Source organism: Peromyscus californicus, unplaced genomic scaffold (assembly GCF_007827085.1).
Source record: "Peromyscus californicus insignis strain IS unplaced genomic scaffold, ASM782708v3 Scaffold_8__1_contigs__length_139910024, whole genome shotgun sequence".
Lineage (NCBI taxonomy): Eukaryota > Metazoa > Chordata > Mammalia > Rodentia > Cricetidae > Peromyscus > Peromyscus californicus.
Window position 1 is genome coordinate 135,511,505 of NW_026294606.1, and position 14,307 is coordinate 135,525,811.

Consider the following 14,307-nt stretch of genomic DNA (forward strand, 5'->3'; position numbering starts at 1 on the left):
CTTGGCATGGGCCCCTGAAAGTATTAGCTCATGGTAAATTCATCTCTTGCTATAACTCTAGTTTTAGGCTGTAGCTCTTTGTACTTGGACTATTGCAGTAATTTCCTAATGCATTTCTCTAAATCAAATCTCCCCTTTCAGCCAGGTTGCATAATTGGCAGAATAATATTTCCCAAAGAACTTTTACTATGACTTCCTCTGCTTAAAGTCACAGGACATCAGCAGAATTAAGTCTACATCTCATAGTCCTATGCTCAAGATCTCTATCCTCTGTTATTAATTCTTATTCATATATTTTTAATCCTGTGGCTTCCTATGATCAATAAATGAAACTCAAATAATTGTGTGATGCTATTTAGTTACAGAAATTGCTTCAAAAGGTTAATATGCAGTTCAAAATTTTTATAACAGGTATGGATGATTTACCCACAAGAGAATGGAGGCTGGGAGATAACACAGGCATTGGGGGTTTAGCTCAGTGCTACAGCACTTGTCTAACATGCCTAAATCTTGGGTTTTTAACAATACAATAATCCAAAGCAGTCAAGCAAGCAAAACAGAAGAACTAAAACCCAGCTGGGACGGGAGTGCGGTTGTCTCTCTCTGTTCTCCTGCTCATTCTGCTACACTGCATGTCTATAGTTTAGTCCTTGCACTGAAGCTGCTCAAAGCTGCAGTTTAAACCCCATCTGGTCAGTGAGGCTTTTGCAGTTCCTCCTCAGTCAGGCTTCCATCTCTCCACTGAGCTCCTTGATAGGGATATCTTTAGGCACGTGTATTTTTCGATTATATCCATTTTATGTCTCCTACTTCTAACTCTATCGTGATTGCAGGCTCTGAAGAGGAAGAGGAAATGGCCAAATAGCTGATTGGTTATGTATCACTGGAAACAAATAGGCAGCAAGGCTCCATGCACTATTTAATACATAAAAGCAGAATTCTAGAATGAATATATAGGGCACTGAAAGACGGGATAAAAAGAGGTGAATAGGTTGCATAACAATAAGCTACATGTCCAGAAGAAGGGGAAACAGCACATCTCTTTGCTCCCCTCTCTTTTTACACTGCATTATTAAATTATCAGGGCAAGGTGTGCTGCCTCTGGAGTTTGGTTTGAAATTCTGAAACGTGCAGCTGTGGGTTGACAAGACCTTGGCGAGCACTGCAACAGCACCAGCGTCACTCAGCACTGGCACTGTGATGTCATTTCCTACAGCAGCACTCTTGGGGTGACCGACACCTCAGCAGCCTTCATGTTCGTGGCAGAGGAAGGCAGAAGAGCTTGAATTCCTGCAGTTCAGAATGCTTTACTGGAGAAGTTGAAATTGCTGGAATCATCCTGACATTTGCCTAGAGTTGTTTAGTAAAGTCTTATGTTTAGTTTCCCTTCTTACTTATTGTTGGGGCCTAGTATGGTATGTTTTTATATACACATGCAAACACTATATATAGTGTATATATATATATATATATATATATATATATATATATATATATATATTATATATATATATGTGTGTGTGTGTGAAGAAAGCATGATATAATGAACTCCTATGCATTTATCACAAAGCTTTTAAAGTTGAAATCCCATGCTCAATCTTGTTTTGTGTCTCCAGAATTACCCTTTCATCTCAATCTTGGGTAATGCTGAAGCAAATTTTCCAGATCTCATTATTTCATTCTTTATTTATTTGAAAAATATGATAAAAATTCTTTGACAAAAGAAACTTTATGAAGGGAAAGTTTAGAAATAACACTTTTAATATGACAATTGAAAAATTATGACGTTTGATTTATATTTTATTTAACTTTAGAAAAACATTATGCCAAGTGTCTCTTTAGTATAAAAATTCCAAATGTGGAAATCCTGAAAAAGATTGGAGGAAGAGGAAACTAATATTGTTCATCTTGTTCAAGCTTTAGGAAGAAAAACTAAAAAACCAAACTAGTTCATGTGCCCATTCGATTTACAACCAGAAAACATTTTCAACTATGTATACCCAATTCTTGTATTTGTATTCTGTCCGTTGCTCTCTCTTCTCTCTCTGTCTCTCTTTCCTGGTCCTAGGGACCTGGGGTTTTATGACTCTGGGCAAATGCCCTGACCTGAACTACACTTCCAGCCTGGATATTTCTCTTTCTCACAACACATTTTCACAGTTCTGGTTGGTCAGCTACTCAATTATTGTTATTCCCAAGTGAGTAGTTGTGCATGGATTTGGCTAAACTTAGGACAATACAGTCCTATGAAATAGAGAAGAATGTGTTAGTGGTCAAAGTGACATTTCTGTCCAGCAGCCTTTCTCTCTCTTTTCATTTTTAAAATTTATTTATTTATTTTACATCCACACTGCATTTTACCCTCTCCCTTCTCCTCTCACTACCTCCCTCCTCTCCTCTGGCCCCTCCTCAATCCACCCCTTTTCTCTTTCTGTTCAGAAAGAGGCAAGCCTCCCATGGGTATCAACAAAACACAGCCTATCAAGTTGCAGTAAGTCTGAACACCTTCCCTTGTATTAAGGCTGGACAAGGTAATCCAGTATGAGAAATAGGTTCCAGGAGTCAGCCAAAGCATCAGGGACAGCCCCTGCTCCCGTTGTTAGGAGTCCCACAAGTATACCAAGCTACACAACCGTCACATGTATGTAGAGGGCCTAGGTAAGTCACATAAAGCTCCCTGGTTTTTGGTTCAGACTCTTTGAATTCCTATGATCCAGGTTAGTTGATTCTGTGAGTTCCTTTGTGATGACCTTGACCCCTCTGCTCCTACAATCCTTCCTCCCTCTCTTCAGCAGGATTCCCTGAGCTTGGCCTAACATTTGACTGTGGGTCTTTGTGTCTGTTTCTATCAGTTACTGGATGAACCTCTCTGATGACAGTTGGGGTAGGCACCAATCTATGAGTATAGGAGAATATCATTAGGCATCATTATGTTGACATTTTTTCTCCAATTCATGTTTGGTTCTATCCTAGGTCTCTGGGCCATCCAGTCTCTGGGTCCTGATATTCAGGCAGTGTCAGAGTTGGGCTCACTTTTGTGGCATGGGTCTCAGGTTGGGCAGGACATTGGTTGGCCACTCCCACAATCTCTCTGTCACCGTTAACCCAGCACATCCCATAGGCAGGACAAACGGTAGGTTGAAGGATATGTGGCTGGGCTGGTGTCCCAAATCCCTACACTGGAAATCTTGTCTGATCACAGGAGATGAACAGTTCAGGCTATGTATCAGCTATTGCTAATAGTCTTAGCTGGGGTCATCCTGGTAGATTCTGGGAGTTTCCTTTGCACCAGGTTTCTATCTGACCCCGAAATGACCCCCTTTCCAGTCTTCTCTTTCAGTACTCTCCCCCTTCATTCTTCCTTTACCTGATCCCTCATGTTCCCATCCCACCCACCCCCAGATCACCCACAAGATCTCTTCTGGCCAGGAGGTGGTAGCACACACCTTTAATCCCAGCACTCGGGAGGCAGAAGCAGGCAGATCTCTGTGGATTCAAGGCCAGCCTGGGCTACAGAGTGAGTTTCAGGAAAGGCGCAAAGCTATACAGAGAAACCTTGTCTTGAAAAAACCAAAAAAAAAAAAATTCTATTTCCCCTTCCCAGGGAGATCCTAGTGTTCTCTCTTGAGCCCTCCTTGTTCCCTAGTCTCTTTGGGTCTGTGGATTGTGGCATGGTTACCCTTTACTTTACAGCTAATAATCCACTTTTAGGTGAGTACATACCTTGTTCATCTTTCTGGGTCTGGGTTTTTTCTAGTTCCATCCATTTGCCTTCAAATTTCATGTCATTGCTTTTATCAGCTGAGTAATACTCCATTATGTAAATGTACCACATTTTCATTATCCATCCTTCAGTTGAAGGACATCTGGGTTATTTCCAGGTTCTAGCTATTACAAATAAAGCTGCTATGAACTTAGTTGAGTGAGTGTTTTTGTGGTATGGTTGAGCATCCTTTGGGTATATGCCCAAGAGTGATATAGCTGGGTCGTGAGGTACATTGATTCCCAATTTTCTGAGAAACCACCATATTGATTTTCAAAGTGACTGTACAAGTTTGCACTCCTACTGTCAATGGAGGAGTCTTCCCCTTGCTCCACATCCTCTTCAGCATGAACTATCACTTGGTGTTTTTTTATCTTAGTCATTCTGACAGATATAAGATGGAATCTCAGAACTGTTTTGATGTGCATTTCCCTGATGACAAAAGTTGTTGAACAATTCTTTAAGTTCTTGGCCATTTGAAATTCTTCTGTTGAGAATTCTCTGTTTAGCTCTGTACCCCATTTTTTAAGTGGATTATTTGGGTTTTTTGATGTCTAATTTATTGAGTTCTTTATGTGTCAGATGTTGGGTTAGTAAAGATGTTTTTTCATTCTGTAGGCTGTTGTTTTGTGTTATTGACCATGTCCTTTTCTTACAGAAGCCTTTTAGTTTCATGAGGTCCCATTTATTAATTGTTGATCTTGGTGTCTGTACTATTGGTGTTCTATTCAGAAAGTTGTCTCCTGTGCCAAGTACCTTTAAGACTATTTCCTACTTTCTCTTCTATTAGGTTCAGTGTGTCTGGATTTATGTTGAGGTCTTTGAATCACTTGGACTTGAGTTTTTTACAGAGTGATAGATATGGATCTATTTGCATTCTTCTATACATGCCAACATCCAATTAGACCAGCACCATTTGTTGAAAATGCTTCCTTTTATTCATTGTATAATTTTAGCTTCTTTGTCAAAAATCAGCTGCCCATAGTTGTGGGGGTTAATGTCAGGGTCTTCAATATGATTCCATTCACCCACCTATCTGTTTTTTTATTCAAATGCCAAACTGTTTTTATACTATAGCTCTGTAGTAGAGCTTGAAATCAGAGACAGGGCTACTTCCAGAAGTTCTTTTATTGTACAGGATTGTTTTAGCTATCTTTTTTTTTTTTTTTAACTTGTCATATGAAGTTGAGTACTTTTCTTTCAAGGCTTATAAAGAATTGTGTTGGAACTTCAATGGGAATTTCCTTGACTCTTACATTGCTTTTGGTAAGATGGCCAGTTTTATTAGGTTAATCCCACCATCCATGTGCATGAGAGATCTTTCCATTTTCTGCTATCTTCTCCAATTTCTTTCTTCAAAGACTTGAAGTTCTTGTCATACAGGTCTTTCACTTTCGTGTTTAGAGTTACACAAAGATATTTTTTATTATTTGTGGCTATTGTGAAGGGTATTGTTTCCCTGATTTCTTTCTCAGCCCATTTATCATTTGTATATAGGAGGGCTACTGATTTTTTTTTTAAGTTAAACTTATATCCAGCCACTTCACTAAAAGTGTTTATAGGTTGTAGGAATTCCCTGCTAGAATGTTGGGGGTTGCTTCTGTGTACTATTATATCATCTACAAATAGTGATACTTTGATTTCTTTCTTTCCAATTTGTATCACCTTGATCTCCTTTAGTATCTTATTGTTCTAGCTAGAACTTGGAGAACTATATTGAATAGATATGGAGAGAGTAGACAGTCTTGACTTGCATCTGATTTTAGTGGAATTTTTTTGAGTTTCTCTCCATTTAATTTGATGTTGGCTGATGGCTTGCTGTAAATTGCTTTTTTTTTTTTTTTTTTTGGTTTTTCGAGACAGGGTTTCTCTGTGTAGCTTTGCGCCTTTTTCCTGGAACTCACTTGGTAGCCCAGGCTGGCCTCGAACTCACAGAGATCCGCCTGGCTCTGCCTCCCGAGTGCTGGGATTAAAGGCGTGGGCCACCACGGCCCGTTGTAAATTGCTTTTATTATACTAAGTATTTTCCTTGTATCCCTGATCTCTCCAAGGCTTTGTCATGAAGAGGTATTGGATTTTGAAAGGCTTTTTCAGCATCTAATGTAATGATGATGTATTTTTTCCCTTTCAATTTGTCTATATGGTGGACTACATTAATGTTGAACCATCCTGCATCACTGGAATGAAGCCTACTTTGTCATTGTGGATGATCTTTTTGATATGTTCTTGGATTTGGTTTGCCAGTTTTTTATTGAGTATTTTTGTATCAATGTTCATGAAGGAAATTGGTTTGTAATTCTCTTTCTTTGTTGAATCTTTGTGTGGTTTGTGTACCTGTGTGACTATGGCCTCATAAAAAGAATTTTGCAATGTTCCCTCTGTTTCTATTTTGTGGAATAATTTGAGGAGTATTTTTTTTTTTGGTTGAGAGACTTTTAATGACTGCTTCTATTTTCTTAAGTGTCATAGGTCTTTTAAAGTTATTTATCTAATTTTGATTTAACTTTGGTATGTGGTTTTTATCAAGAAATGTGTCCAGTTCTTTTAGATTTTCCAATTTTGTGGAGTACAGTTTTTTGAAGTATGACCTAATGATTCTTTGGATTTCCTCAGCATCTGTTGTTATGTCCCCATTTTTGTTTCTGATTTTATTAATTTGTATATTCTCTCTCTGACTTTTATTTAGTTTGGATAAGGTTTGTCTATCTTCTTGATTTTCTCAAAGAATCAACTCTTTGTTTCATTGATTTTTCATATTGTTCTTTTTGTTTCTATTTTATTGATTTCAGCCTTTAGTTTGATTATTTCCTGCTGTCTACTCCTCTTGGGTGTGTTTGCTGCCTTTTGGTCTAGAGCTTTCAAGTGTGCTGGAATGAGATTTCTCCAAATTTTTTACGTAGGCACTTTGAGCTATGAACTTTCCTCTTAGCACTATTTTCATTGTGTCCTGTAAGTTTGGGTATGTGTGCATTCATTTTCTTTTCTTTCCTTTTTTTTGGGGGGGGGTATCCAGTGGACTTCTTTTTTTTTTTTTAATTTTTATTTTTATTTTGCAATACAATTCAGTTCTACATATCAGCCACGGATTCCCTTGTTCTTCCCCCTCCCGCCCCTCTCACCTTCCCCCCAGCCCACCCCCCATTCCCACCTCCTCCAGGGCAAAGCCTCCCCCGCGGACTAAGATCAACCTGGTAGACTAAGTCCAGGTAGGTCCAGTCCCCTCCTCCCAGGCCGAGCCAAACAATCCTGCATAGGCCCCAGGTTTCAAACAGCCAACTCATGCAATGAGCACAGGACCCGGTCCCACTGCCTGGATGCCTCCCAAACAGATCAAGCCAATCAACTGTCTCACCCATTCAGAGGGCCTGATCCAGTTGGTGACCCCTCAGCCATTGGTTCATAGTTCATGTGTTTCCATTCATTTGGCTATTTGTCCCTGTGCTTTATCCAACCTTGGTCTCAACAATTCTTGCTCATATAAACCCTCCTCATTCTCGCTAATTGGACTCCCAGAGATCCACCCGGGGCCTAGCCATGGATCTCTGCATCCAGATTCCTCAGTAGTTGGATGGGGTTTCTAGCATGACAATTAGGGTGTTTGGCCATCCCATCACCAGAGTAGGTCAGTTTGGGCTGTATCTCGACCATTGCCAGCAGTCTGTGGTGGGGGTATCTTTGTGGATTTCTGTGGGCCTCTCTAGCACTTTGCTTCTTCCTATTCTCATGTGGTCTTCATTTACCATGGTCTCCTATTCCTTGTTCTCCCTCTCTGTTGTTGATCCAGCTGGGATCTCCCGCTCCCCCAAGCTCTCTTTCCCTCAACCCTCGCCCTTCATTACCCCGACTCAAGTCCAGGCTGTTCATGTAGATCTCTTCCATTTCTCCGTCATTGGGCGATCCCCGTGTCTTTCTTGGGGTCCTGTTTTCCAGGTAACCTCCCTGGTGATGTGAGTAGCAGTCCAGTCATCCTTGTTCCACATCTGGTATCCTCCTATGAGTGAGTGCATACCATGTTTGTCTTTCTGAGTCTGGGTTACCTCACTCAGGATGATTTTTTTCTAGATCCATCCATTTGTCTGCAAACCTCATGATGTCATTGTTTTTCTTTGCTGAGTAGTATTCCATTGTGTATATGTACCACATTTTGTTTATCCATTCTTTAGTTGAAGGGTATCTAGGTTGTTTCCATGTTCTGGCTATTACAAACAATGCTGATATGAACATAGCTCAACAAGTGCTCTTGTGGTGTGGTTGAGCATTCCTTGGGTATATGCCCAAGAGTGGTATAGCTGGATCTTGTGTGCATTCATTTTCATTGACTTCTAGGAAGTCTTTAATTTCTTTCTTTCTTTCTTCCTTGAACCAGTGGTAATTCAGTTGCCATGAGTTTGTAAGCTTTCTGTAGTTTCTGTTTTTGTTGAAATCCAGCTTTAATCTATGGTGATCTGTTAAGATACAGGGGGTTATCCCCTTTTTTTGTATGTGTTGAGACTTTTTGTGACTGAGTATGTGGTCTACTTTGGAGAATGTTCAATGAGGTGTTGAAAAGAAGGTATAATCTTTTGTGTTTGGTTGAAATATTCTGTAGATATCTGTTAGGTTCATTTGAGTCATAACATCTGTTAGTTCCATTGTTTCTCTCTTTAGTCTCTATCTAGAAGACCAGTATATTGGTGAAAGTGGGGTGTTGAAATTTCCTACTATTAATGCATAGGGTTTGATATGTGATTTAAGCTTTAGTAATTGTTTTTTAACAAATGTGGATGCCCTTTCATTGGGGCACAGATGTTCAGAATGGAGACATCATCTTGGTGGATTTTTCCTTTGATGAAAAATGTCCTTCTCTATCTCTTTCGATTAATTTTAGTCTAAGGTCTATTTTGTTGTATTAGAATAGCTGTACCAGTTTGTATTTTTTTTTTTTTTTAATGTAGACGTTTATTGGGCTCTCGGACAAGTAGACAGAAGGCCCGCAACACCGAGGCTGAAAGCTGCTCCAACCAATGCTCACTTCATCAAGATGCTTTCTTTTGTTTCTTCTTTTCATTTTCTTCTTTTTCTTTTTCGATTTCAGCGACATACTTCTCAATTTCTTCAGGATTTAGAATCTTGAGGGGCTGATCCCACCTCATGACAGCAAGTTCGATGTTTTTGCCACCTGACTGGACCACTTCCAGAAGTGCCTTGATCACTAGTTTGATGGTTAGATCATCTGTCTCGATGGCATCATCAGTGTAGTTCTTCTCCAGGAATTCACGCACTGACTTGGCGCCTCGGCCTATAGCATTTGCCTTCCAGGCATGGTATGTGCCCGAGGGGTCAGTCTGATACAGTCTGGGGGTGCCGTCAAAGTCAAAACCCACAATGAGGGCAGAGATGCCAAATGGCCTGCGCCCATTGCTCTGTGTATAGCGCTGCTTCAGACTGGCAATGTAGCGGGTGATGTACTCCACAGTGACTGGGTCCTCCACAGTCAGCCGGTGGCTCTGGCACTCGACCCGGGCTCTGTTGATGACTATCCTTGCATCAGCAGTGAGACCTGCAAAGGCCATGCAGACATTATCGTCCAAAGCACAGATCTTCCGTACTGTTCTTTCATCTTGTAGCTTGGCCACTGATTTTTTTTCTACACCAAGAACAACAATATCCCTTCCTCGAACACCAACCGCGGTGGAGCCCTTCTTGACCGCCTCCTGCGCGTACTCCACTTGGAAGAGGTGGCCGTCGGGCGAGAAGACGGTGATGGTGCGGACGCGCGAGCACGGGCCGCCGCCCCTCAAAAGCGCACACTCACCGCCTGCGCCCCGCCCGCCCGGACCACTCCAGTTTGTATTTTATGTCCATTGTCTTGGAAAATCTCTTTCTAACCCTATACTCAGAAGGTAATGTTTATTTTTGAAGTTGAGGTATGTTTCTTGTATGCAGCAGAAGGATGGATCTTATTTTTGTATCCATTCTGTTAGCCTGTGTCTTTTTATATTTTATTTGAGTCCATTGATATTAAGGGATGTTAATGACCAGTGATTGTTAATTCCTGTTATTTTTTGGTTTTGTTGAACTTTATAATGACCTGATTTGATCGGAACAGCTGCCTCTTGGTAGATATGACCAAATGTCCTGGCTAGTTTTAATTGTCAACTTCACACAGTCTAGAGTCACCTGAGAGTAAAGGAAGTTGCTAATGAGGAAATGCCTCAATCAGACTGGTCTGTAGGCATGTCTGTCTGGGATTGTCTTGATAATCAATTAATTATCACTGGGTGTATAAAGCCAGAGAATGAGCAGTGTTCTCCCATAGTTCTTGCTTCCAGGTTCTTGCACTGAGTTCCCTTAAGGATAAATTGTAAATTGGAAGGATACGTCAAATAAAGGTGAAACACACCTTTAGTCCCAGCACTCAGGAGGCAGAGTCAGGTGGCTCTATAAATTCAAGGCCAGCCTGGTCTATAAAGGGAGTCCTAAGATAGCCAGGGGTATACAGAAAAACCTTTTCTTAAAAAAATCAAAATAATAATAATAATAATAATTCAAATAAACCCTTTCCTCCCCATCCCCCCAAAAGAGAAGGCTGATAGAGGCCTTCCTCCTCCCATCTCAGCACCAAGACTATTGCTGGGCCCTGCCCCCAACTCCAGTGGAATTCCAGTGCTTGGGTACAGTCCATACCAGTCTGAGGAGTGGGTGGGTGACCTGCTTGCTAGCTGGACTACCCTACCCATTTGATTCTGTTCCTCTACAACCCATTCCAACACCCAAGTCCTCTAACCTCATCATCCTCCCCATGGCCAGTCCTTCCCCCCATTTCTGGAAGACTTCATCGGCTCAGGTACAGTTCACACCAGTTGGAAGAACAGGTAAATGACCTGCCTCCCAGCCTAACTGTCCCACTCCCTAGATCCTGATCCCCACCCAGCATACATCCTGTGGCCCTCTCCCTCTCATTTCAACACCAATACCACTACTGGGCTGTGCCCCGGACTCAGGCAGAATTCTATTGCTTGGGTGCAGTCCAAAGCAATCAAAGGAGCAGATGTCAAGAGCTCAGGTACCGTTGAAGGAACATCTATAGACCACAGCAGTAAAAACAAAAACAAAAACAAAAACCAAACAAAACAAAAACAAAAAACAGGCCATACCAATCAAAAGGCACCCATCCACCCACCCCCACCCCTACCCCCACCCCCGCTGCAAAAAGGCCAAGCTAAGCTCCAGAAAGCCAGCTCCCAACTTGGGCAGAGACTCCCTACTAAACCAGAGCCCACCCTGTCTACAAAGGCCACAAAGACCAAAAGACCAAAAATGAAACAGAAACCAAGTAACAGAACACCCATTCAACAAAGACAAAACCAGAAATCAGAACCTAGACCTGTAATCATCTCCACACCAGATGCCTAAATGCCAATGTAAGAACACAACTAACAATAGCCAGAGCAAAATGGCACCACCAAACCCCAGCTACCCTACAATAGCAATACTTGAATATTCCAAGGCATCTGAAGCACAAGAAAATGACCTTAAAAACAACGTTAGGCCCAAACCTCTTCCTGAGACTTAGAGGCCGGCCCCCAGCTCCCATCTTGCTCCGGACTTCCCTTTTGGAACACTGGTGAGTACCCTTCCTTGCCCCAGACCCCATCCCTGGGCACCAGCCACTCCAGGGAAGACCTGCCCAACTTGGCCCCAGGTTCTGGCCACCGGGCAGGTTCCCTGCTAGCCCCACCGGGAAGGATCCCCTTCTCCAAGACCCCTGACAGACCCTGCAGTCTCCACGCCCTGCCCCCACGCCCATCCGCCTGAGCCCCAAGCCTCTTCCTGAGACTTAGAGGCCGGCCCCCAGCTCCCATCTTGCTCCGGACTTCCCTTTTGGAACACTGACTTCCCTTTTGGAACACTGGTCTGTCTGAACCAAGTGTGCGGATAAGGCCAAGAACGAACCACAAGGAGATGGGCAGACGTCAAGGCAGAAACATATACAACAAAATGAATAGCAATACAGCATCACCAGGCCCTAGCCCTCCTCCAACACCTAGACCTGAACATCAGAAATTGGAAGAAGCAGAAGAAAACAGCCTTATGAATGACATCATGAAGAAGCTAGAGGCTTGTGTAGAGGAAAAGACAAAAAAATGTGAAGAACGCTGTAAACAACTAGAGGAAAGGGCAAACAAATTAGAAGGAATCAATAAAGTCCTGGAAGAAAACAATAAAATACTGAGAGAAAATCAAGAAAAATCAATGAAACAAATGAAGGAAACAGTCCAAGACCTGAAAAGGGAAATAGAAAAAATGAAGAAGACACAAACAGAGGGAATGCTGGAAATAGAAAATCTGAGAAAACGATTGGGAACTTCAGATGCAAGTATAATCAACAGAATGCAAGAGATGGAAGAGAGGATCTCTAGCGTTGAAGATACAGTAGAAGAAATACATTCATCAGTCAAAGAAAACACTAAAGCCAACAAAGTCATGAACCAAAATGTCCAAGAAATTTGGGACACCATGAAAAGACCAAACCTAAGAATAATAGGGGTCGAAGAAGGAGAAGAATACCAACTCAAGGGCACAGAAAATATATTCAACAAGATTATAGAAGAAAACTTTCCCAACTTAAAGAAGGAAATGCCTATGAAGATACAAGAAGCTTATAGAACACCAAACAGACTAGACCCCCAAAAAAAGTCCCCTCGCCACATAATAGTTAAACAACTAAACGTACAGAATAAAGAAAGAATATTAAGAGCAGCAAAGGAAAAAGGCCAAGTGACATATAAAGGCAAACCCATCAGAATAACAAACGATTTCTCAATGGAGACTTTGAAAGCCAGAAGAACCTGGACAGATGTAATGCAAACACTAAGAGACCATGGATGTCAACCTAGACTAATATACCCAGCAAAACTTTCAATCACCATAGATGGAGTGAACAAGATATTCCATGACAAAGCCAGATTTAAACAATACTTATCCACAAACCCAGCCCTACAGAAAGCACTAGAAGGAAAATTCCAATCTAAGGAAGTCAGATACACCCTCGAAAACACAGGCAACAGATAAAGCCACAGCAGTAAACCCCAACGTATAGAAGTACCCACACATCACCACCAAAAAATAACAGGAATGAACAATCACTGGTCATTAATTTCCCTCAATATCAATGGACTTAATTCACCTATAAAAAGACATAGGCTTACAGAATGGATACGAAAGCAGGACCCATCTTTCTGCCGCATACAAGAAACACATCTCAAATTCAAAGATAGACACTACCTAAAAATAAAAGGCTGGGAAAAGACTTTCGAATCAAACGGTCTTAAGAAACAAGCGGGTGTAGCCATCCTGATATCCAGCAAAATAGACTTCAAACTAAAATCAATCAAAAGAGATCAAGAAGGGCATTACATACTCATCACAGGAAAGATCCACCAAGATGAAGTCTCAATTCTGAATATTTATGCCCCAAACACAAGGGCACCCACATATGTAAAAGAAACATTACTAAAGCTTAAATCACATATAAAACCCCACACATTAATAGTGGGAGACCTCAACACCCCACTTTCACCACTGGACAGATCTCCCAAATTGAAACTTAACAGAGAAATAAAGGACTTAACTGATGTCATGACTCAAATGTACTTAATCGATATCTACAGAACATTCCATCCTAACAAAAAAGAATATACCTTCTTCTCAGCACCCCATGGAACCTTCTCTAAAATTGACCACATACTTGGCCACAAAACAAATCTAAACAGATACAAAACAATTGGAATAACCTCCTGTGTTCTATCAGACCACCATGGTCTAAAGTTGGATTTCAACAACAACAAAAACTACAGAAAACCTGCAATCTCATGGAAACTGAATAATACCCAACTGAATCACCAGTGGGTTAAGGAAGAAATAAAGAAAGAAATTAAAGACTTCCTAGAGATCAATGAAAATGAAGACACCACATATCCAAATTTATGGGACACTATGAAAGCAGTACTAAGAGGGAAATTCATAGCACTAAATGCCCACATAAATAAGTTGGAGAAATCTCACACTAGAGACTTAACAGCATACCTGAAAGCTCTAGAACAAGAAGAAGCACAGTCTCCCAGGAAAAATAGACGCCAGGAAATTATCAAAGTGAGAGCTGAAATCAATAAAATAGAAACAAAGAGAACAATACAAAAAATTAATGAAACAAAGAGTTGGTTCTTTGAGAAAATCAACAAGATAGACAAGCCCTTATCCAAACTAACCAAAAGACAGAGAGAGAGCATCCAACTCAACAAAATCAGAAATGAAAAGGGGGACATAACAACAGACATTGAGGAAATCCAGAGAATCATCAGGTCATACTTCAAAAACCTCTATTCGACAAAACTGGAAAACCTAAAAGAAATGGATAACTTTCTGGATAGGTACCACATACCTAAGTTAAATCAAGACCAGATAAACTATTTAAATAGTCCAATAACCCCTAACGAAATAGAAACAGTCATTAAAAGTCTCCCAACCAAAAAAAGCCCAGGACCAGATGGTTTCAGCGCAGA

The 14,307-nt window shown here is 41.0% G+C and overlaps 1 protein-coding gene across 1 annotated transcript; it reads right to left on the bottom strand.

The window, feature by feature from the left end:
- Positions 1-8,697: 8,697 nt before the first annotated feature.
- Positions 8,698-10,546, bottom strand: LOC128104617 (proteasome subunit alpha type-7-like). The gene is made up of 2 exons (XM_052729550.1): positions 10,479-10,546; positions 8,698-9,583 (listed from the first exon to the last, which is right to left on the bottom strand). The coding sequence occupies exons 1-2, from the start codon at positions 10,544-10,546 to the stop codon at positions 8,779-8,781; spliced, it is 873 nt and encodes a 290-aa protein (XP_052585510.1). The 3' UTR covers positions 8,698-8,778.
- Between the last annotated feature and the right edge of the window lie 3,761 nt (positions 10,547-14,307).

Excerpts from the sequence above, each read along its gene's own strand:
- LOC128104617 (XM_052729550.1), bottom strand. The coding sequence starts at position 10,546 with ATGGGGAGGATGATGAGGTTAGAGGACTTGGGTGTTGGAATGGGTTGT. Across the intron at positions 9,584-10,478 it reads AGAGGAACAGAATCAAATGG|TGGTCCGGGCGGGCGGGGCG; the intron begins GTAGGGTAGTCC and ends TACAAACTGGAG.